Source organism: Bacillus rossius, chromosome 3, assembly GCF_032445375.1.
Source record: "Bacillus rossius redtenbacheri isolate Brsri chromosome 3, Brsri_v3, whole genome shotgun sequence".
Taxonomy (NCBI): Eukaryota; Metazoa; Arthropoda; class Insecta; order Phasmatodea; family Bacillidae; genus Bacillus; species Bacillus rossius.
Genome location: NC_086332.1, coordinates 15552983 through 15577927, shown reverse-complemented (window position 1 = coordinate 15577927; position 24945 = coordinate 15552983). Strand labels below are relative to the sequence as shown.

Below are 24945 nucleotides of genomic sequence, written 5' to 3'. Positions count from 1 at the left end.
GCACACTAGTTCAATGCTTGGCATGCAGAGGCAATGAGGCATTCGGTGGTAAGAGCCAGTGTCATCCTCAGTGCTGTTGCATTTGCATATAGGAAATACAGTACATCCTGAGTTACAGAAGACCTGTAATGTTCTTTAGCAGTCAGCTCAATAATAATTTTGGTTCTTATGTGCAAGTATTTGAGGATTCAATCATTACCTTCATGTCGTGAGGCAGCTAAGCCTCATTCTTGCCAAGACTTTGAGTCTTCAAATACACTGTGTGTCCTTTTCTAGTCATTTACTGTCCAGTTTCAAACCAATACTGAATCAGGCTCGTGGCTCTTACTACTGTTTAAATAATTTTTTTATGGGTGCTAGTATTAATGTTCTTGTATGATTTTAAGTCATGAAAATATACTGCTGCTCATTTACTAGAGTATCTTTTCTATACCCCTATTAATGTAAAATAGTCTATATTAACTTAGTCCAAATTTAAACTAACTTCAATACCAATCTAATGTTAATCAATTGTATGCTTAACAATTCAAGCACTGTTGACAAGGTTTTCCTTTTTTGTTGAAACAAACGAAGAAAGTAACTAATTAATTAAGCGTATTCAAAATATGCAAAATCTCGAAGCAACACGACTAAAGGTAATTCAGGAGAGACTATTTTCGCATTCCCGCCCGTGGTGAACGGTGCGACGGTGCTCGCAGTGTCGGTGACGACGGCGATCGACGTCTACGCGTTCGGCATGTGCGCTCTGGAGATGGCGGCGCTGGAGATCCAGGGCAACGGGGACTCCGGGACGCTGGTGACGGAGGACGACATCAGCCGCACCATCGAGTCGCTGGACGACGAGCGGCAGCGCGACTTCGTGAAGCGCTGCCTGGCGCGCGAGCCCACGGACCGGCCCAGCGCGCGGGAGCTGCTCTTCCACCCGCTCGTGTTCGAGGTGCACCCGCTCAAGCTGCTGGCCGCTCACGCCCTCGTCCATTCCACGGGTGAGCGGCGTTCCACACCGACGACATGGCGGCGAGAAGTGTCGCCGGAACCACGTTTCAGAAATTCAATATCTAAATTTAGTGCGAAAACCCTTTTTTACACTTTTCAAGGAATCCCTAGAATGAAATGTAAATTGTCAGAAAAAACTTGGTTACTGATTTAAATTTTGTAATGCATATAGCTATGGTATTTGATGCATTCAGAAAATAACCTTTTGATACTTACACATTTTTAAAGGAAGCATAGTTTAAGTAACATATATATATTTTTTTAAAAATTCCAATTAGTGGCTATGTTACAGTGTGCATAAAATACAAAATGACCTACATGCAAAGTATAAAAATAGGGAGAAATATTAACTTGGTTTTATTTTTACCCTTTTCATTGCCCATTTTATGTTTAACAAAAGTCTTAGTATTAAAAAAAATATTGGTTGTAAACCAGCAGGAAATCGCCACAGGCAAAAAAAAAGTCAGGCATGACGCCACAAAGTCTACTTTAACTTGGTAAACACAGATGTACCGTAGCACATTGTTAGCCACGTGAGGGTGGAAGAGATGCGTGCGCAGGTCTGACTACGCTATCGGCTGTTGCACAAACGTCAGCTATGGCAAGTTACAGTTGCAGCTATTGGGTGTAAAGGATCAAATGTTTTTATGTCCGCGTATATGCTGCCGGGCCGTACCTTTCACCTAGCCACAGACCAGACCGTGATGAACTTCAGTCTAGCCAGTGGCAGGGAACTCTAGAGTGTAATACATCATGTTTTAAATATTTGAGACAAAACTACAAGTATTACGGCGTGCAGAATATCATGAAGGCTACAGTTATGTTGGTCACACTTTAGTTTTAAGCAAGTTAACTGTGCGCTAAATCATACGTATCGTAAATAAGGACTCTGGCAAACGTTCATATAAGTCTCATGCTGTTGGTTGTACTAGCGGGAATATATTTGACATTAGATATCGGAAAAGAAATGAATAGATTCATTTGGAAAAGGTTGTTAAATGAATGGTGTAATGAAAAAAAATTCATGGCCTTACAGGTTTGGTGTGAACCAAGTGGTGATAACGAATAAGCACTCTAATTTTGAAGTACTAAACCACCTATCTCCCATAACGTGTTGTTGTATTTGTCATACGAAGATTTGATGGTAGGCTTATAAAGATAATTGGTGTGACATATTTATCATTGAGTGTTATTCTACATATTTATATTATGTAAAGAATATTTCTCTACACATTTTGGAACGCATTAAGTAAATTAGCCTTGCTATTTATAGAATCTAATGCTTCAGAAGACAAGATTTTGAATGAACATGAACATTTTTAGGAACCCATTAGTTGTACTAAGTTAGGGATTGGTATACTGATTTTTTATTACAGTGCATTTCAACATCTATTAAAATTTTTTAGCTTAAAATAGGTGATGATAAGGTTTTTTTGCCATAATGTTTATCATATGCAAATGTCTTGCCATGTACTGGCTTGGCATGATAAATTTGCCAGGTTTTGTCACAAAAACATTTAAGGCGTCCGGTAATAGTCACAATCGTGTTTTTGCTTTCATGTAGTGGAACTTTGGACTTGGTTATGTCATAATGTATCGTAAATCAATTTTATGTGTCAAAAGTATTTTATCTAACTTGTTTAACTTTCCTGTGGCGCTACTTGTCCTAGTTGTTTGTGCTTTAATTGTAATCACAAACTCAAACTGAAAAGTAATATGCACTGTTGACAAGTCAAATTTGTTGCCACAGACATATAATATAAGGTTACTATTTTATTTAGATGTAAAAGTTCTAAAGTTGCTGTTAGGGTACACAGCTAGAATAGTTTGTGCGTCCTGTGGCTATTCTCAGATATATTTTTTTTTAGTGAAGACTGGTATTTGAGTTGCTTGTCAGGGGAGACCTTGAGTGTCATCCTCTCTGATTAGCGTCATTTCCCAAATAGTTGGGAGAATTTCTTTAGAGGCCATTTTTATGCCAGAGATTATTCCAATATAATTAATAATTTTTTTCCTACATTGAACACATCATTCTCCCTTCCTCATGTCAGCCCCTATGAAAGGGTGGCTGTTCAGATTACCATAAAAAAAAAGTGTGGAATGGGGAAATGCTTTGGGCAGTGCTACCAATAGATTAGAGTTCTTGATTACCTTGCTGTTTCATTTAATTATAATTCAATGTCATTTAATAATGTTGACATAATTTTTTCTTTTATTCACAAATTAAAAACTTTAAAACTAGCCCTTTTCTTTAGCTATGTAGTTTATTCACTGTATTATCCTTGCATCCTTAATGTCACATTCTGAACTTTTTTATTGGCAAGGTTCTTTCCTTGCATAAGAAAATGAAAATGTTGGGTTGTTAATACTATTTATTCAATAAATGTGGCACTATGACACTGAGTGTCAAACAAAAATAAATATTGCTGTAGATATTTATGCTGAGAAGTGTTAAATGAAACTATTCAGTTACAGAGAAAAATATCTGTTGGTTACAATTCCTTTAGTAACTGTTATAACATCATAAATTTCAAATATTTTTAAAGCTCTGGAAAGTCTTAATATAAATTTTAAGATCGCATTAGGAGCAGCTTGTGTAAGATATATACTGCTTTTACTGTTTTGTCTGTGAAGTTTTCAAATGAAAAATTATCAGCACAGTTTCAGGTGTTTAATTCTGTCTTACAGACAAGCTGTGTGTCAGAAAGGCATTACAGTAAACTCTTAAACCTACCTATGCCTGGCACTTTATACTTTGTTTCACTTGTTTTTTTACAGCGAACATATCGGAGACCATCACAGATGAGGTGGTGCAGAGGTTATTCGGGCCAGACGTGGTGGTTGCGGAAATAGTCCACCCTGACCGGCCCGGAGTGCAGATGAAGATGGGTGACATTCCTGTGGCAGAGAAGCTAGAGAAGTTTGTCGAAGACGTTAAGTAAGAGGATTTTGTGTTTAAATTACCTGCAATACCTTCACCTTTATCATCAATGAACCTGCAAGTTTTTTTTGTGATATACATATTATAAAGGCTTATTCTTAATCAGTGTAGTTTGCTGTTCAGCACGTTAAAAAAATTATTAAATTTTAGCTTTCTCTAGTTTTGATTAGAATTGTTTTTCTATATCTCCCATGCACAAATGTAGTGTTCTGGTAGAATTTTATTTATTCATATATTTTCTGAGATGTTTAAATTCAGCAATGGAATAAATAGTTATTAAATTCTTCCAAATTAATGTGATGTTATTCTGCGATGTTTACCAGATATTTAAAGAAGCTATAGCTAAAAGGATGTTGACCAAATAATCGTGATGTTTAAAGGTACGGCATCTACCCTCTAACGGCTTTCTCGGCCCGCCTACCTCCCCCGCCCAGACCGCGCCCGGTCACCCCCGAGATGACGGAGAGTGTGAAGTCGGTGACCCCCGAACCGCAGGATCTGGAGGTGCGACGCGTAGTCAACATGATGTGCAACGTGAAGCCTCGTGAGGACAGCACTGAGCTCCTGGTTAGTGTGCCAGTTTTGGTAATTGTTCAAGTGTGGTTTTTTGGGTTGGTTAACAGCACACTCAAGTTTTTGGGGGAGGGGGGGGGGGGCGTGTGATATACTAACTTAACGTACACCACAGTCCGATATGGTAGTGTGTGTTGGGAAGGGTGTTGCATTGTTCCGGCCCTGTTGTACAACATTCTGTGTTCCATTTCAAAAGTTATTGCAGACTTATTTAGTAGTAAACGTGTTCTGCAAAGAAAAATTAATTGAAGCAAAGCATTGAATTCAAGCTGCAAAATGACTGGTTAGTTACTTACAAATGCTGCCATTACGACAATGTAAATGTAAGAGAGCAATAACATAAATAAGGGAAAACAAAAGATTTAAAGTACAATAGTGCAAGATAATGACCAAGATTTAAACAAATAATTAAATAAATAAATAGGAAAATGTTGTGGTACAAGACATGCCTGAACATACACGAACAAATTTTGCCGACATAATGCACATTTATCTCAGATATTTTCATATAATTACAAGTTTTTTCACAAAATGTCTATTCTGGATCACATTGAATTTTTTCTCCGCAATACGCTACTGGATTGTCCACTGTTCATATTATAAACAAGTTGTATTCGAGTGGTCTCGGTAGGCTACGTGTAGCCAGAAATGATCAGTTTGGTGAAAATAAAAAATAGTTTTCCTTGCATAGTTAAAAAATGGGCGAATGCGTGTACATTTAATATGTTATCAAAATTAAACATAAATTACCGCCACACAAATACGTATGTACATTATAGCAGCAAATTCAATATTTTTACGTCTCATTTTAATCGTTCACGTTTCAGACATTTTGATTGAGTAAGGTTCTTAAGACTATCACTAGATAGAACTCTGTGGACTAAATTTTTCCATAGAAAGTGAGAAAATTTAGTTCCAGCTTAAGCAACTGCGATACTACATGATACGTAGTGATCTTTGATGCGCCAGACTCGTTATTTTTCGTTTATTTACTTTTGAAGGTAAAAAGAATTTTGTGTTATTAAGCTGCAAATGTGCTTCAATAAGAAATACGTACATAAAAAAGGGTGAAAAACGTGGTAAAATATGTAAGGTATTATCTGTGCGAGATAAACTGGACATTATTGAAAAGGTAGACTCCAACCCCACTGTCCCGCACGTGTTAATAGCAAAGGAACTGGGAATTGCAACATCCACATTAAGGGACCAGCCTCGTCACGGGTGTATGTGTGTTAGTGAGGCGGGATGATAAGCGCGACGCTCGCTTGTATTTCTAGCGGGGTGTCGCCTCTAAACGCAAGTCTCTGAACTGGCGCGCAGTCTTCTCGTCGTCACAGGATAGTTGTGAAATTTGAGCGGTGACCGTAACATTATATGGCGGAGAAATTAAGATAAAGGTGTAATGCAAGTCCCTTAAGTGCTTTAAAAAATCTGTACCGGGTGTTTCAAGCCTAAAAATTACTCTGAAAACACGCGTTTTAGCTATTTTAACTCTTCTAACAATACAGTTTAAAAACTTAATCTGAAATCAAAAGTACTTTTCGGCCCTCAGCGAACTCTTAAATGCTTTTCGTAAGCAGACCCCACTCGGATATCTCAAGTAGTTTTGAAATCACGTTTTTCCTGAAGCTCTGCGCACCGTGTGTGTGCCCGGGTAGGCGGAGGCCATAAGTACAATACTAAACAAGCTGAACAATCTTCTTTCCTAAGCTGTGAATACGTCACTGAGTATTAAATGCCTGAAAAAAGGAAAATACGCCGATGTCGAAGAACCATTAATAGAAAGTTTGTACATGTGTAGTGCATTAAAAACATCTGCATTTGCTAATAAAACTGTTGCTTTGAGTATTTTCATTCGTTCTTTTCTTGGCTTAGGCCTATGTGTAGTTAAGATTTTGCTTTTGAGTATGTATTGCCAATATAAAAGTTTTTCCAGATATAAAGTTTCCCTTCTATAGTGAACATATAAACTACTCCCTTCAGATTCATTATAACAGGGTTCTACTGTATTCTTCAATTCTAAGCAACATAATGTTACGATTGCAGGTTAGTAAAGGATAGCCCAATTAAAGATTTTATCACTACACAGTTTTATTTATTGCCACTACTTGTGTCACAAATAATCTTCTAAAATGCCAAATAATCAATTACACTTAAAAAAAATGTTGCTTCCCCAGTCACTCGGTTCTTACACAGTGCACATCTCGCTGGGCCGCACTTCTGGCGCAACTCTCGCCGCAGCACCCCTCGTGGATCTCCACTGCAGGACTCCGTCGCTGCACTTCTACTTTCTACTTGTAATAGTATCAAACATGTTTTATGTTTAACTGTTACAGTTTTAAAATTTCATTGAAAGTTTGTGTATTTTTATTTGCATCTAAAATTTTTTTTGTACAAAGTAAAATATCCTTCAACAAGAGATTTCTTATAATTTTGTTGTTTTGATTATTATGTTTGGACCTTTCCTTCAGTTCAACAACTTAAGTAGATATAATAACTTCACTATGAAATTAAATTCTCCATACATACTACACTTGATATATCAAGATTATTATTGCAATAACAGTGCAAACACACAGAAAACCAGCAAAAATCAGGGAACAACAAAACATTTAAAGTAGGCATGTGCGAACACCACTTTTTGAATTCGAGTCGAGTTCGAGTCGAACACTTTAAAAAAAATTGAGTTTCGAGTCGAGTTCGAGTTGAGGTAATCTACCAGTAAAAAATTTCTGCTAAAAATTGGTTTATAAATTCTTATCATCAACATACATAGGCTAAATAAATATCCATGTAAGAACCTACTAACCTACTTATCATATTTCAGTCATGTTTAAAGTTTTATTATAATCAAGTTTCTCTGAAGCACACTATTTTTACACTAGATAACAGGTTACACAAACACAATTTAATTACACATAGGCCTCTAACATTACACGGAAATAGGAGTTACTATTGCTTCATATTATGATGGAGAAATACTAGTTGCTCCACATGCTCTGGGCTCAGATTACTCCTTCTTACAGTGACAGTGTTCCCTGCACAGGAAAACAAACGTTCACTCGCTACTTGTGTTGCAGGTACAGAAAGATAATGTTGAGCCAAATTTTTAAGACAATTGAACTGCTTTCTGTTGTTTTTCCACCATGCACAAGGGTCTTCATGCCTAGCTATGACAGATTCACTTAAATATGTTGTAACCTGATCTTTCATTGATTGTTCCTTGCTTGCAAGCTTATTTTTTTCTTTTGCTAACTGATCAAAAGCCCCCCACAATGTGACTGTTACATCACTCTGTTCTAAATTGTCAACTGCAGGTAGGCCTAATTCAGCATCACATTCCTGTTGCCTGCAGATTTCTTCCTCCAAGAATTTAATAGCAAGTTTCATTTCATCTTCTCTGAGTAGAACACCTTTGAAACGTGGATCCAATACCATGGCCACCATATTTGGTTTCAACATTCTATAATCTGGGAAACGAGCTCGAAAAGCTTTCAGCAAGTTTCTAGTGAAAGTCAAATCACATCCTGTTTTGCTTTTAGTTTTTATGTTATTTTCCAGCAATGTTTGTATGCTGCTTACAACAGGAATCACCATGGAAAGGGTTGGGTAAGATTCAGCACACAGTTCAGTGGTTGCTTGGTCAATTGGCTGCAAAACATCAACCATATCACTAACCATATGCCACTCAACTTGGTTGAAACACTCAATTTTTTTCCCACTCTCTGCTAATTCAGCTGAAATTGGGCCCCTCTGTTCAAGTAGCCTAGCAATCATCTGGTACTCGCTATTCCAGCGAGTTTCGACATCTTGTATTAAGTTGTGCATAGGTTTATCCATTGTTTTCTGTAGATAGCCTAGTTTCTCTCGTGTTTGAACACTGTGACGATAATGCCCAACAATGGCTCGACCTTTTTTGCACAATTCACTAAAACCTGGAGTGGTTTTCTTTGCATCACTTATTGCTAATTGCATTGTATGTGCAAGGCAAGGTATTGAAATCCAATTTGTTTTAGACAATGCTGCAGTTAGGTTTCGTGCATTGTCTGTAACTATATAAATGGGTACTGTGCACTGCCCCAAATCCCATTCTTCTAAAATGGAATTCAATTTCTGGTGCACTGCAGATCCTGTATGTTGCCCAGGAAAGTATGAATTAGCAAGAGCATAACGTTTCATCATAAAATCTGCTGTCATATAATGACAGGTCACAGAAATGTAGCTCTCGTTCGCTCGAGAAGTCCACATGTCGGTAGTAAGTGACAGCGACTGTGCTGAACATAGTTCCCGTTCCATTTCTGTTTTTATTTGTAACTTGTAGTTCTCGTACATCTCAGGAATAATACGCCTCGAAAAAACTGTTCTCGAAGGTATCTCGTATCTTGGTTCTAGGGTATTAATAAGTTCCTGGAATCCCCTATCCTCCACAAGGGAATAGGGCTGATAATCTAGAACCATCATTCTCCCAATTGCCGATGTTATTGCCTTAGATCTGTGATGAGTTTTATCCATTTTCACATGGGTAAATGCACCATCTAAAGTTTGTTGTCTGGTTGTTTTTGGTGACGTTACAGATGCTTGCTCATTTGTTCATTTTTCTTCCCAATACTGATTTTTCTGTCGTTGGTGTTTGTTGAGATGCCGAATCAACGTAGTTGTACTTCCCGACGGCACCTTCAGAGTAATTTTGCAAGTGTTACATTCTGCCTCATCCGTTCGGGTTTTGGAAAAAAACTTCCAAATTAATGCACCTTTATGTTGTACTTCACCACGTTTTGATGAACCGGGATTCATTTTTCATTACTGATACACGTCGTTCACAGTGTAAACAAAACGAAAATAAGAACTTTCTAAATTAACCTCAACAAAAGATCGCGTTACTGTGTGATCCGTGACACCGGCACGACAAATTGAGCAAAATCGCAATAAATTGACCTATTTTCATACTTGTAGTATCGATTCTCATATCGAATGACTGCAACAACAGTAAATGCTCGTTCATTGGTTGAACAGTAGACAACATGGCGGCATGAAGCTGTTAGCGCGAATGCTTGTCCTGGTATATTATTAATTAATTACTATGAAACGTGTCACGGGATAATGTACACACGAAAAATAAATCTGATTTTAATCAACACTGTTCATTAACACCCGTCTTACATTTATAAACAGGCCGTTCCGGATGAGAAACGTGACTGCTTTTGTTTGTACTTTGTACAGGTGCGTATTTTCAAATTGCAAATTATAAGATTGTGTTGGTAAACAAAAATGATGGTAGTTCTTTTAATTTGCGTGTTTTAAAATAGCCTAAAACTTTTTCAATTATGCTTCTGACCGTAAAAATACTATTGTAATTTCAAATGGAATTAAAATAATTCCTGTGTTAGGCCTAACCTAAAAACTCGTTTTTTTTTCGAACACTTCAAAGTGCAACGAGTCGAGTCGAGTCGCAATATGTGACTCGACTCGAAATTTCGAACAGTTCGCACAATACTAATTTAAAGCATAGCATGAAAATTACGTAGAAAGAATTGGTAAAAAAAATATTACAGCAAGACGGACACAGTGGGCTAACAACGATGAGACATTAGCAACAAGAACAGTAAATAAAGACGAAAAATACTTTGGACAACTCACAGAATTGATTTTTCAGTACTTTTACAATATTCTATTGGAAATCAGTTGACAAGGAATAGTTTGCAATATTAAAAGAAAGATATTATAACTTTGTGCACCACATGGCTTTGGTTATTTTTTCACATCTGAAATACAGTTTATCGAGGAATACCTAACTGAGTATTTCTTACAATTGGCTAATCATTTAATCATTTTATAATTGAATTTATGTGTACATTTGACAGTTTTTTTAAAACCATGGAAAAGATAATAAATAAAATATTCAAGAATTTGGCTTTCTTTTGTTTTACCCTGCTTAATATGCACAGCTAATACTGGAAAGCTATTCAAACAAGGGTTTACAAATAACTTAAATATTGGAGGTACTGGGGCAACACAAAGCGAAATGGTAACACTATTTTGTAGTGATACAGTTATTTTCATCTAAATGAAAAAATTAACAAATATGTAAGTTTTCATGAATATTTCAGTTCCATTTAAAAAGAATTTTACGGTGCACAACGGCAAACAGAATAACTGAACGATGAAACTTAACAGATAAAAATTGAAAAAACAACGGATATACAGATACGCACAGGTGAACCCAGCGATGTGAATAAACAGTGACGACAGCACAGACGAACACTGTAAGTAATAGTTGAGTGAAAAAAACATATATTTTGAAAACCACAATGATGATAGCGCAGACTAACACAATATACGATTCCTAAGAGAACAGTTGCGACTTTTCGGGAAAGAGATCTATTCCCTTCTTAAGGCACAAACAGACTGAGGTTTCTCATGACATACAGTTTAATGAGTATTAGTGTATGTCTGAAACAACTTCTTGAATTAATTTACCTATTATTTAAAATGATGTTTGTCGGTTGAAACATTATTCAACGGACTAAAATTTTTTTTGAAATTCACTCGGATACTTTCTTTAAAAAGATTTGTGTTTTGTTTTGTTTTGTTTTACGTGTATATTTGTTTACATTTCTATTAACAAGGCACAGGCACAAGTGCAGAGAAGTTTACTCTTAAGAGGAACCTGTTTCTGTACATAACTGTCAGAAACGTAGGGATGAACAATTTTTATTTTACAAAAATTGCAATGGCAGGAGTTTCAAAAAGAACTTAAGGAATCGTCAAATAGCCTAAAAATGTATTTTCAAGCATTATCTTTGTAAAATAGTTACTGGATGAGGGACTGGCTTCTGCCCTCCTCTTTAACAGATACTGGCTACACTTATGGTAAATGTGTAAACAAAATCACATGTAGTTACACGTACTAGTACACGATATACTCAAAAGACGTGAATTACAATTTTGAAGACAGTAATTTTTGATAGTTGTTCTTATAATATTAGATGTCAATAATTTTTCAAGACGTGTGATGATAGCCTACCTTGAGTACTATAGTCTGAAACTAAGTATTTGAACTGTTATGCAATAATCGCACACTCATAGCATAAGGAATCACTACAAGGCAATCTGATGATGAGAAAAGATACACTATCGAAGTTTATGGACAGTCGTAAGACACTATATTTGTATTCCAGAGAACATAGGTTCAAATCTCGACTGGTAATTTTCATATTTTGACGTGAAACAACTTAAAAATCACTGCGAAACATATTGTACCAGAAAAAGTCTGACGAAAAGATCTGTATCATCTTGCTTCAACATTTTCCTAACTATATAGGCTTCGGCCTGAGACACACTTAAGTCTTCCTTACCTAGACCTCCCAAATACACTTAGTTTTAATTTAGGTTAGGAAAAAAGTTTCTGTTCAGAGTAGCTCTCGACTCAGACGTGATAGCGCGTTGATTCGTGTGATTGTGTATAGAGAACTGACAACACTGGGCAATACAGATTGCACATTCACCAAAAAAACATTAATTTTTATATGTATTATGCCTTCGGTATCTCATTTAGCATATCACAGGCCAATGTTAAACAGAATTTTTGTCGTAAGCTACCATTTAGTGTCTGTTTTGAATTAAAATTTTTAGTACGTAGTCAATGTCTCGTTTTTATTGTTTTTATTTTAAACCATTACACTAAAAGTGACTCACTAACATAGTAGTTTCACTTGAAACCAACAGCCATGAGTCTCGATACAGCCCCACTAATTTTTTTTATAGAAAATTGGTAGGATGGTTCCTTACTGTAGGCCATGGCTAATTCATTTGACATTTTCGCTCTTCTGTAGCGTCGTGTTTTGCAGTCTATTAATCTGTTTACGGACAGGCAATCATTTCAGAATAAGAAGAAAAATGATATCGGAAATAGACTATTCCCCTGGTAAACATACATAAAAATGATTTCAAGGCATTCATAAATTAATATTCTGAAATGTTTTTACTTAACCAGCTCATTACAGTATTTCTAAATTATTTCCTAGTCATTGAGGCAGTTATAATATAGGTCTAATTTCACAACTACTTAATCAGCAACACTTAAACAGCAAACGTAAATCATTCTCAAGTACATAACGTATAACAAATATTCCGTATTCGCAGTTTACAGGTTGAAAATGCTGTGATTGTTTTTATCTATTCTTAATTGCAATTGTTTTTTTCTGTATAAAATTTTTTTTTTTTTTGTGAAATAATTAACGCTAAAGTTTATTTTAATGTACTTTTGATAGACATTACATAAATTAAACTCAATTGAATTACCACCTCAGTTGGTAGTATAGATGACCATACACCTGATGGTGATAGCTGTCGTGGCATTTTAAACATATGATGTAAACTAGCTAAACCCATCTACACTTAGCTGTGGATCAGTATTAAATGAAATGGATGGGAGATTAGAGTGGGTAAGTATTGTAAAAAAATTTAATTGAAAAAAAAAATAGTTAAAAAAATTAATTTATCATTATAGCAATAAATATAATTTCATTAAATGTAATTATTATCAATAACTTAACAAATCAAATATAAAAAAAATATATATTTAATAAACTTTAGAAAATAATGAATGGATGTTTTTAAATTTAATTAAGAATCTAGTAATTACTATTAAATGGAGATATAATTAATATTTCAGTTATTACTTCATAAGTTTAATTATTAAAAATTATGGTAATAAATTACATAGGAAATATAGTAGAGTATTTTAGAATTATATACGTTTAAACGGAAAAACCAATTACATAAAAAATCACTAAAACTTCAAGAATATGAAGAGTAACTTCTTATTAATTTAGTGCACTAAGTTTGATTTCACTCACTTTATAAATATTCATATAATAACTTTTGAATTGAGAAACAACTAACTTAATTATCATCAACTACACATTAACTAACATTCTACTCAAATAAAAAAATCACCAAAACAAAGAAAATTATGAGAACAATTGTAGATTAACAATTAATCTCACTTAATTAAGCTCACTTAAATCAGGTCTACTTGATTTAATTAAATCAATCTGATCAGTTTTTTTAAAATATTTATCCTGACAGCTGTCTGGTTATATTTTTATTTTAACACAATAAAAAAAGTATCAAAATGAATGTCATTTGTTTTTGAGATAGGTTCAATTCTATGAACATAATGAAGTTATAATACAAATTATAATGAAATCTTGTTTAAATTATTTGCAAATAAATAACCTATTTCAAGTTAATAACTCAAATAAAAATTAATATATTTACAAATTACAAAATTAACTAATTTGAATAAAAATAAAATTTGATGTTAAAAAAATATAAAAAAATAAAAACCAACTAATAATAATAAATTGAGACAATACTTTATGACCTCTATAAATGAAATGAAATCCAATTTATTAATTTAATTCTAATTAATTGGTACAATTTATTCTTTTTCTTCTAATTTTAATCTTTCAAACTGGAGATTTGCAAATTCAGAGGTTAAATAATACATAGTCATAGAACGTAATAAATGGAAAATAGAGAATTGTAAAGGAGAGAAAATAAATGTCGTCATCTACGTCTGAAAATGGAACTCCAAGTTCAATTGTTGTATTCTCAGCTATGAAAAGCTATGAATAAGGAAAAAATATTATATAAGATATAACTTTTCATTTATAATGTAGTGATAATTATAAAAAGTAAAACTTGGTTAGCTAAAATCATCATTTTTTCAAATACTTAAGATGCTGATTGAAATCAAATGCTGATGAGTTTATTGACAAACAAAGAATTGTGGTAATGTTTTTTACAACGCTTATTCAATTTCTATAGCAAAATAATATTTCTGTCAACATCAGCAATATAAATTGAATCCTTATAGAATCCTACATATTAATTTTATTAGTATTCATTTTAGCCCGAACTGTAACTAATACCTATATTTTTTTTTTACTTCCATTATAACGCCCCCCGCAATCCCCTTGGATGGAATTTCGTAAAATTCGTTTTCCGTTGAACTCAAGATGACAAAAATAATTATTTCGCCAAATTTAAAATCTGTAGGAGCTATAGATTTAAAGTTAATTTTTTTAACGCCCCCACACAGCCCTTTGTGGGTGGAATTTCATAAAATTCGTTCTTGGTAAATTTTAACATGCCAAAAAGAATATTCTGGCCAAGTTTTATACCTATTATAGTTTAGAAATGTGGACTTTTTTTAATTAACGCCCCCGCAACCCCCCTTACTGGTGGAATTTCGTAAAATACATTTTCAGCTGACCTCTACTTGGCAAAAGGAATATTCCTACCAAGTTTAAAGTCTCTAGGCCTTATGGATCCAGAGATATCGTGATGAGTCAGTACATAGGTGGAAATCTCATATATATTTTTATATATATATATGTGTGTGTGTGTGTGTGTGTGTGTATTCACATACATACATACATACATACATACATACATACATACATACATAGATATATAATATAATGCAATATTTTACTTACTTAGTCGTTGGTTGTCTGGGAATTGTGATTTTCGGTCACTAGATTGCATTTTATTTCAACTAGTGAACTGGGGTTAAATCATTAACTAGAATCACAAGACTTTGTATGCTGTTTATTTATTAAAATTCTTTTTAAGATAATAGACGTAATTTACTCATGTCTTTCGAGTATTAGGACAGTATGGTCATGTTTTAACTTATGGTAGTTTTCCGTCGCCCCCAGACAGAATTCTTCGATTATGGTAGTCTTCCAGTATGGTAGTCTTCCGTCACCCCACCTCCCCCGTCAAAACAGGAGGAAAAGTACCATATTTTTATTTTTACAAATCGCGGCTATAAGTATACAGTGCTGCTTCCTATATCCCATTTTTGGAAACATTTGTTGCTATTAGTGCGCAATCTGTTGAGTTGATTTATGACTGGAACTACAGAAAGTAACCGTCAGAAGTGCTATCTGTAGCCTTTTAAGTTAACCTAAGAAACAGCTAGGGGGTTAACAGTGCTACCTAGCGACGTATTCTATACACTATTTCGAGAGCAAAGCAGCTGTACTAATTTCATGGAGTGTATAAGGAAATATGGTAGAATTCCGCCTCGTCCTTTGAACTTACGGCAGATTTCCAATATGGTACTTTTCCGCCTTTTTCGAAGAGGCCAGGCAGAATACTGCCATTATGGTAGTCTTCCGATATGGCAGTCTTCCGCGCCCCCCAACAAACAACCAAACTTTCAGATTAATTTTTTTAGTAGGAAGTAAAATATGAATAGAATAAATTTGTACTCTACCTCCCAAAATATTTTGGATAAGGTTCTGAAGAACCTGTATTTATGTCACTGAAAGCAGGTTTACAACAGTGCACTACAATTAGGGTGCAAACCCCTTTATTTTTATAAGGGTAAGAAAGAAGTATTCTAAGTTTCTTAACAGGGTGAAGAAATACAACACTTTCTTTTGGGCCTGTAGTAACATATAAAATCGTTTTTGTAATTTCGCAAAAATGTTATATTCTCATATATAAAACTAATTCTCAGTGGTGAATTATCACCCTTAGTTATTGTGATCGGTTGTAGGTTGCTTATTCACATATGTATACGTATAGTTTACCTCAATTTTCTTAAGGAATGCACTCCAAAAAATTTTTCCAATGATTTTCCAAATTACTTTTTTTAGTTAAAAACAAATATATATGTGTGTCTGTATGTGGTAGATTATGATTATTAGTTTTTTGAATGGAGTGGCGAATACAACCTTTTTTTGCCAGTAATTAAAAAACTAATACCCAAACATGTTTTTATTCCTTGAAAAAAGTACAACTAATTGTTTTATTGTTTGTTTCATTAAGTTAAAGTTGAACTTGCATAGCGTCTGCGGAGATTTGCTAAAATACGATATTTTAAGGAAACTGTACACTGCCATCTTTGATTTTTAAAATATTAGTAGGAGCTTGCAGTACAAATAAGTTTCATTTTTTGACTCAAAAAATTGCCGGACCTAGCTTCAGACACTTGTTGGAGACAATTTTTGGGTCCTAGTGTGACTACATTATTTTCCAGCGATAAAACAGCTTGAAGCTGCCTCTGGTCGTGTGTGAATGGTCTTTGTATCTTATGGTACTTAACACCTTTGAAATATTAAGCTTAACTTCTCGTCGACGTAGAGGTTCTTAGAGACTATAGGGATGGTGCGATGCAGTTGTAGAATTGATGGATTGAATACTGATAAGAGTGTGCTTTTAAACCCAGGCTGAAACTGCAAAAAATAAGTTTATAAAAGTATAATTTGATTTTTGTAGTGCCAATAAGTTATTAAAATAATTAAGAACAAAAATTTAAAAAAAAAAAAAATTTGTTAGTTCAAGCTGGTGGGGTTTTATTCCCTTTAAGGTACACACGTCTGATTTGGTTGACTTGATATTACCTTGGGCCGATTTCTTTTGTAGATGACTATATTGCTGCGGATGGATGACAAAATGAATCGGCAATTGACATGCTGTCTCTCGGATGGGGACAACTCTCTGCAACTGGCTCAAGAACTCGTCCACTTTGGCTTCATCAATGAGGTAAGAGCTGGCTGAATGAAAGATTACAGTACAAGTTTGTATTTTTTAATAGACAATTACAATAAATATATTAGTTATTATTAAAAATAGTTCTCAACAGAACAACCTGAAAGACAAAAACTCAAATAATACTGTGGATTAAAATGAAACTTTAGCCTGTTAAATTTACAACCGTACTCTTTTCACAACAATTTAAAATTCATATCTACCCTTGAATTGAATTTGGAGATTCAAGTATTTAAGTCAAATTATCATATAAAAAAAGAAGGTATTAACTAAATTGTCAACACCATTATGTCTCTTGCTGATTACTGTACACATCGTTTGTTACTGTGAATTATATTTTCTTTTCCTACACTTTGGCTCAGCTCCATTGCACGTTCACACTGTCAACCTTTTATGAACAGTAAGAGCACACGAAGGAGAATGCCTCCTCCCACTGATAAATTTTCCTTTCCCTACTTCCCCTATCATCGTTTTACTTCTCTTCTACCCTGTGCTGTTAGCTTTGAAGACTTCTTGTCCATGGTATATTTTAATGTAATTAACATTTCTAAGATTATTTATGTTTTTCTCTTTAAAAAAAAAAAAAAAAAAAATCTGAGTGTTATTTTGTAAGTGATGTACCTACAACTTAGTATTGAATTAGGCATATGAAATGTTATTTGTAAATATACAGTAGAACCCCGATTATCCGCGACTCGATCATCCGATTCGCGAATTAACCACGATTTATGTCCATCAAGTCCAATTTTTTAGTTACATATAACCAATGATTCAAAATGTATGTAAATGTTAAAATACTTTGCAAAATGTATGTTGGTCAAAGTACTTTGACTCAGTTATGTTTATATACACAGAAAGTTTAAAAAAAAATACTAGTACATACATACGTATGTACATAATATTTTTGTGTTCCATGTTACGTGAATAGATTATACACTGGTGCGCGATTCCACGTCCGCATGACCGGACTGTACACTCCCGCGCGCAGCAAGGCGCCGTGCCACAGAGATTACCCGGGGCATGGAGACAGTCCATTCCATTAGTGTACGTTGTTGAAGCGTGAAGGTGGTGTAATTTTATGTCTTGTAACAGTGATCTGCATTCCGACGGATTATACCGTTGTGTTGTGCGGAAGTGTTGAGCGCAACATTTCATCATGTCATCAAATGAACAGAAAAGAAAGCGAGTGGTTCTGTCCATCGACAGCAAAACAAAATTTATAGAAAGATTTCAGAGTGGAGAAACGATTGCAAACTTGCGACTGAGTTTAATGTCGGTAACACAACAGTGCGCGAAATCATAAAAAATCGCGAAAAAATCCTTCAGTTTGCTTCACAGGCTGACACTTCAAGTGGATTAAATAAACGCAAGACGATGAAAGAATCCACATTTAGCAGCTTGGACACTTTGTTTGTTTGAATGGTTTCAACAGAAAAGGTCGGAGGGTGTACCATTAAGTGGCGTAAATTTATCACAGCAGACGTAAATTTAAAAAAAAAAAAAAAACTAGGCTTGACATAAGAATCATTTTCCTGTTATATTACTTCTCCGTTATTTTATGAGCACCGACTGTACTGAAGTGTGTGTGTTGCAACTAGTGCTTGGCACGCAAGATAAATAAATTCAGCCTATCACTTGCTGACGCGGCGCAGTGATACGACCGGTGTTTGTTTATTTTAAAACTCAGCTAAGAGTGACTGGAGAATAGATATAACGACCCCTCACGGTTCCCGAGATTAGGGTCGTTATAGAGAGGTGGTCGTTATAAGATTTCCGACCCATCTGCAACACTAAGTCATAATAGGCCGTTTTTGCACTTCCACGTTCAGCAAGCTAAAAATAAAAAATCAAACATTTAAAATTCATATAAATAAAGGGGGATAAAAACACCGTGAATTATACGAGACAGAGACACCGTTTCAAAACCATCAAATCAAGTCTCAATGCACTGGTATGAAAAATCTTATCTCGAAAAGAATTTTGAAGGCAGTCGTTCTGTAAAACAATAACCAGCCCGAAGGTGTTACTGACAACAGAACAATGAGCTAAGTGTGGCAGCGTCGCTTACGGGTGATGAAAAGAATGCGTGACCTTGGCAGCTATCAGCTGTCTTGGGCCCTCGGACTGGCGGGCGGCTAGTCACACACCTCGGTGCAACAACGACTCGCGTGCCCATGTCTCCGCACACGAAAGACTTAAAAACCACTGCTGCCCAGCACTAAGCAGTCCGCTTCTATGTCCGCACACAAAGAATGTGTATATATGTAATCTCCGAATGTCCACAGATGGCTGTCTGTGGGCTAATGACCTTTGAGGCAAGCATGACTCGGCTAACCGCGATTTTCGATTATCCGACTCACTCGTCCCCTTAATTAACACGGATAATCGGGGTTCTACTGTAAATAGTATTTGTTTTTAGCCATTAGCTAATCTAGTGTACCTGTGGTGAGAGGCACATCTATCCTAATGTACCTCTGGGGAGAGGCATTTCAGAAAATAAAATATAAAATATAGTTGAACCTTGTTTATCCGGACTAACTGCACTAAAGGCAATCCGGATGATTGAAAATCAGGATAATCCAGGTAATATGGTTAATAAGTAAAACAAAATCCTCAAATAAGCAGACTTATTTACTATGATAAAAAACTATGTTTTGTAACAAAATTACATAGCATTCATTCCCTATATTGTTTACGAGTCGTTAAAAATTATAAAAATAACTTTTTACATCATTCTTCTGTTTCAAACATGTATGGTGTATACTGTGTTTTATCGCATAATCGTCGCACATTTTGTACTAAAATCAAGTTTGAAAAGTAGGGGTGCAACGTTTATGCGAGAATTTTTTTTTTTGTTAGGTAGTAATTCATAAAAACAAAACCCATTCATGGGAAGTACGTTTATTTAAAAAGTGAAGTATAAAAGAGCACGCCAAACAATTTAAATTGATAAGTCATGAAACAAAAACCTCTCTTCAACTTGAAATAGAAAAACAAAATCTGCGTTCCGAATGCGAGCCTGAACGAACGCATAACTATCGTCGTAGTACTCACCACGATTGTGTGCGGGCCATCAAAAGTAGTTAACTCGGCAGTTGACAGAGAGCGCGCGTTGCATGCAATCGGCGAGATATCAATATTTGACTACGTGTGCGCGATCTATACATAACCAAACATTAATGATGTTAACTAACGCTGGCTACATTTTTATAAGCAGTACACCGCGGCGACGCAGACGAACAGATAAACGTTATAACATTTAAACACGTCTTTAAAAGAAAATTTTACAATCAGACAACTTTGTATTTCTGTTAATTAAATAAGTAAGTGGTAATGTATGAATCTAATAGCGGGACCAAAAACATCATGTGACGTTTACGCGAGAGGTATTTTATCCAAATTTTGACGCCCTAAAATATAGGTGTGACGATTATGCAATAAAAGAGGGTAAATGAAGAACGGTCAGGTACATTATCATGTATTAACCGTCTTTATTTGCATTGATGTAGAGTACAATTGTCATTTATATATGAACTTCAAATAAAATGTCTACAAACTTGACCCAGATTATATGGTGACCCGCATAAATGAGGTTTTACTATAATTAATTTTTTCTTGATTAATTAGGAAGGCCAATAAACCTGTAAGTGGTAAAATGATAAAAATAGTATAATTGACAGATTATGGCATGTTGCAGGATGATCGAGAGAAACTTGCAACACTTATTGAAGAGGCTTTACGAAACTGCTTCAATAATCCATCACTAAGCCCAAGCTCATCCACTGCTATTTATCCACCACCAGAACAGCAGCAGTTCTCAGAACAGTTCCTTCCCCCACAAATTTCAATTTTGCAACAGATTCCTTCACAGCTACAGCCTCTTTTACAGCAGCAATGTCCTCAGCAACAACAGGCCCCTTCACAGCAGTATCAGCAACAAGAAATGTCTCAGCAGCCTCAGTATCAGCAGCTGCCTTTCCAACAGCAGCAACAGGTCTTAACCCAACAGCAACAACTTCCTCCTCCTCAGCAGCAGCAGCAGCAGCAGGTGCCACTTCAGCAGCAACAGGTTCCACAACAACAGCAGCAACAGGTGCCACAACAGCAGCAGCAACAGGTGCCACAACAGCAGCAGCAACAGGTGCCACAACAGCAGCAGCAGGTGCCACAACAGCAGCAGCAGGTGCCACAGCAGCAGCAGCAGGTGCCACAACAGCAGCAGCAGCAGGTGCCACAACAGCAGCAGCAGCAGGTGCCACAACAGCAGCAGCAGGTACCACCCCAACAGCAGCAGGTACCATCCCAACAGCAGCAAACAGCGGTACCACCCCAACAGCAGCAAACAGCGGTACCACCCCAACATCAGCAAACAGCGGTACCACCCCAACAGCAGCAAACAGCGGTACCACCCCAACAGCAGCAAACAGCGGTACCACCCCAACAGCAGCAAACAGCGGTACCACCCCAACAGCAGCAAACAGCGGTACCACCCCAACAGCAGCAAACAGCGGAACCACCCCAACCACAGCAGCAGGCAGCACCCCAACAACAGCAACAGGCCCCTCCTCAACAACTGCCTTCCCAACAATTGCAACTTCCAGTCACACCACAGCAACTTCCACTACAACAGCAACCAATTCTCCCCCAAGAAATTCCATCCCAACAGCAAGTACTACCAATTCCTCCTCAGCAACATTACTCACAACAGGTGCTGCCTCTTGAGCAGCCACTTGTACCCTCCTCTCAGCAGCCACTGCTACCGCCACATTCACAGCTTCCTGTTGACTCCCAGTTGCTTGAATCACAACTTAAGGATCCACAGCTCATAGAGGCTCCGCTTGATCCCCAGTTACTTGACCAGCAACTACTCCAGCTCCAGCTCCAGCAGCAAGGTCTCTTCCATCCGGACCAGGAGCCTGTTCTTCAACAGCCAGCGGTCTTCTCTCAAGAACAGGCCTTGCTGCAACCACAGCAACAACTGCCAGAACCACCCTTGGTGCTGCCACAGCAGCAACCTGAAATCTCAACGAGTTAGTGGTGGATGGTGTTGTGTTGATCGCACCCTTATGATCCTAGTCAAGTTGCCAGGCTCTCCCCCACAGAACTTGAATGGTAAAGCGATGGATTCTACTCAGCAATGAGCGTATTGTTCCTTTCTACCCAAACTTAATGCATTTTTTCGCTTCTGCCAAATCATTTTATTTGTATATAGTAATGGTCAATGAAATACATGATATGTTTATTTTTCATTGTTTGTGTTTTTATTTGTGTTGTTTACTCTGTAAGATATTTATACCTTACCATTTCTTGCCAATAACTTTGTCTTACTTTTTGTGCACTGGACTGAATGCTGGACGTGTTCTTCAGAGCGTCTGATGGCATTGGTGGACAAGAAGAAAAATTCACTACTACAGTACTTATTCAAATCTAAATGTTGTTAATGCAGTAGTGTTCCGAAAACTTGTTCTAATGTGAACCGAAGGGTGGCCAAGTTTGTGAAAATGCCAGGTTATCGGTAATGGGGTTAAAAAAGATTAAGTATGAGTGTTTCCTCAGAAAACGCAGTACTGTACTTGTATGTATTTTTTACTTGAAATTACAATGGAAAATCAACTGCCCAGATACTTTTAAACAAAGGAAAAGTAAAGTACATACTTTATGAAGGCATACAGCTTTTACTACATGAAAATTAAAATTAATTAATACACAGTGTATAGTAATTTACCTGATAAGACAGACCTCAGAAAATTATTTGTGAAGGCATAAAGCTTTCTATAATGAAAATTCACTACTCAACTTTGCAAAAACTGGTTATTTTTTTTGTAAATAAATGCGTAGTGTCCTGTTGCCTTCTGCACTTCACTCTGCGTTTTGCTGCTTCATCACGACGACGAAGGAACAGTAAGTCCACCTTGTTGAAAATACAGAGGGCGGTTATGATAGCCTGTAGTTCTTCACTGTGATATTTTAGGAGCTTGTACGGTGGAGTCCTCAATGTCAATGTCAATCTCTTCATCATTTTCCGGCATTGTTTTATCAACTGTGACAGCAACTATAATTTCTGCATCGGACTAATGTATTCTTCGGTATCATTCTGGAACCACTGTTGGACGTCATTTTCTTCAGCTTCTGCACATCCAGGAACTCTTTTCAGGAGGTCAAGTAAGTTTACATTTTCTGCATCATCAACGAACTCATTTCCGTCATGATCAAGGAGTTTTTGCCAGGAATGAAGTGTTAATGACTCTTAACTCATTCCAACAACATCCAATGGGCTAATTTTATTTAAGTTATGGATAAAACTTTGACCATCATCGTTTGCAGAAAGAAGGGAGGATAACAGCTTGTGCCTATATCTTCTCTTGAGGCTAACCAAAACACCCATTGGCGGGCATAACGCTGTGACATTGGGTGGTAATAATTTGTATGTCCCTGTTTTTTTAACTCTTCAATGTCGGGGTACGGAGACGCATTGTCCAAAATCAGAATAGCCTTCCTTTTTTTATATTTTAAAAACTGCTCAGCCAATGGAACAAATACTTGATGGAACCATTCTTTGAAAATTGCACAGCTCATCCAGGCATGTGACTGGTTTCGGTACCAAACTGATAGTTAGGGACAGAAAAATATGGTTTTATATTTTTGTTGATTTCGTTTTAAAAATTAAAGGATTTTGGTGTTTTGTGGTTTTATAAAAAAAAGCCCATATGTTACTCGCAAAAAAGCCTTTAAAACTTAAATATTTCCCATCATTAATTTCTGTAGTCAATTAAATTCAAAATTTATCTATTTTTTAATAAAATACCTTTATGCATTAAGCATAAACTACAATAATTATTATTGACGATAACGATAACCTCTAAAATGAACAAAATAATATACATTAATTAATATTGCAGAACTCCTATATGATCCATATAACTGTTCTGCACTTCACTCATTGAGTCATTGACCATTAATTAAAAAAACCATTGTCAAGATTTGCTCAAGCAAAACCATACAAAAGCTGAACTGCTCGATTTATCCAGTGCTTAGCAACTCTAGTTTTGTCTCTATATCATTTAGTTTACAGCACAGGATGTGTGCTGTTGCATAAGAAGAACCTTCAAGAAAAGTTATTAGCTCTTCAATTGGCTTGCAGTATTCTGAAACAAATTTAGCCTCAACTTTGATTTGTAGCAGTTCTGCAGAGCTCCTCTCCTTTAGCCAAGTAATACCGCTGTTGTCATAGTCTGATGAATTACCAGATGATGCAAAGAACTCGATGATGTCAAATAGCTGCAAATATAAACTACTGAACGGAACCACAAATTCCACCTCGTTAAAACTGGCTCAGGGAACACCTTTACTTTTCCACTGGACATTCCATACTTTTCTAATATGTAGGATAAGTAGTGGTGTTTCCTTTTCCTGCTGTTCAAAAATGCCTTCTTGATCTTTGCCACTGTTATGTTTAACAGTGTTATTGAAGTCTGCCAAGTGTTGCCCACTAAGTGCATCTTGTGGGCCCAGCATTGCAAATGAACTGCATGTTCCAGTAGACCAGACAGATTATTGAAAACTTTTGTCATATAAGGAGCAGAATCACTTACTATGGCCTTAACTGAATCAAATCCAGTTCCATACTTTGCTAGGGTATCCAAAATTGTTTTTGAACATGTTGCATGGTTTGCAGCATCAAGTACAGTGGAAGCAACTAGCTTTGTGGTCTGGTTACTAGCTGGTTCCAATTTCTTAAAGAGAATTTTGAAAACACATCTTCCACCTTTGTCAGTTGTTTCATCACAAATGATACAAATATATTTACCTTAAAACTCTTTCTTAATGTCATTTTCAATTTTTTTTTTTTTTTGCCTAATTTG

General features: G+C 36.0%; 1 protein-coding gene across 6 annotated transcripts in view; it reads left to right on the top strand.

Annotated features, from left to right (window-relative positions):
* The window catches only part of LOC134530267 (nuclear receptor-binding protein homolog), a 178057-nt gene extending 155725 nt beyond the window's left edge, over positions 1 to 22332 (top strand). For all 6 annotated transcript variants that reach the window (XM_063364962.1, XM_063364966.1, XM_063364964.1 and 3 more), the window contains exons 6-10: positions 699 to 986; positions 3775 to 3934; positions 4318 to 4504; positions 16958 to 17077; positions 20781 to 22332. In XM_063364962.1, coding sequence (XP_063221032.1) covers positions 699 to 986; positions 3775 to 3934; positions 4318 to 4504; positions 16958 to 17077; positions 20781 to 22118 — 2093 coding nt within the window. In that variant the 3' untranslated portion in view covers positions 22119 to 22332. The remainder of the gene's footprint in view (positions 1 to 698; positions 987 to 3774; positions 3935 to 4317; positions 4505 to 16957; positions 17078 to 20780) is intronic.
* The last annotated feature ends 2613 nt before the right edge of the window (positions 22333 to 24945 follow it).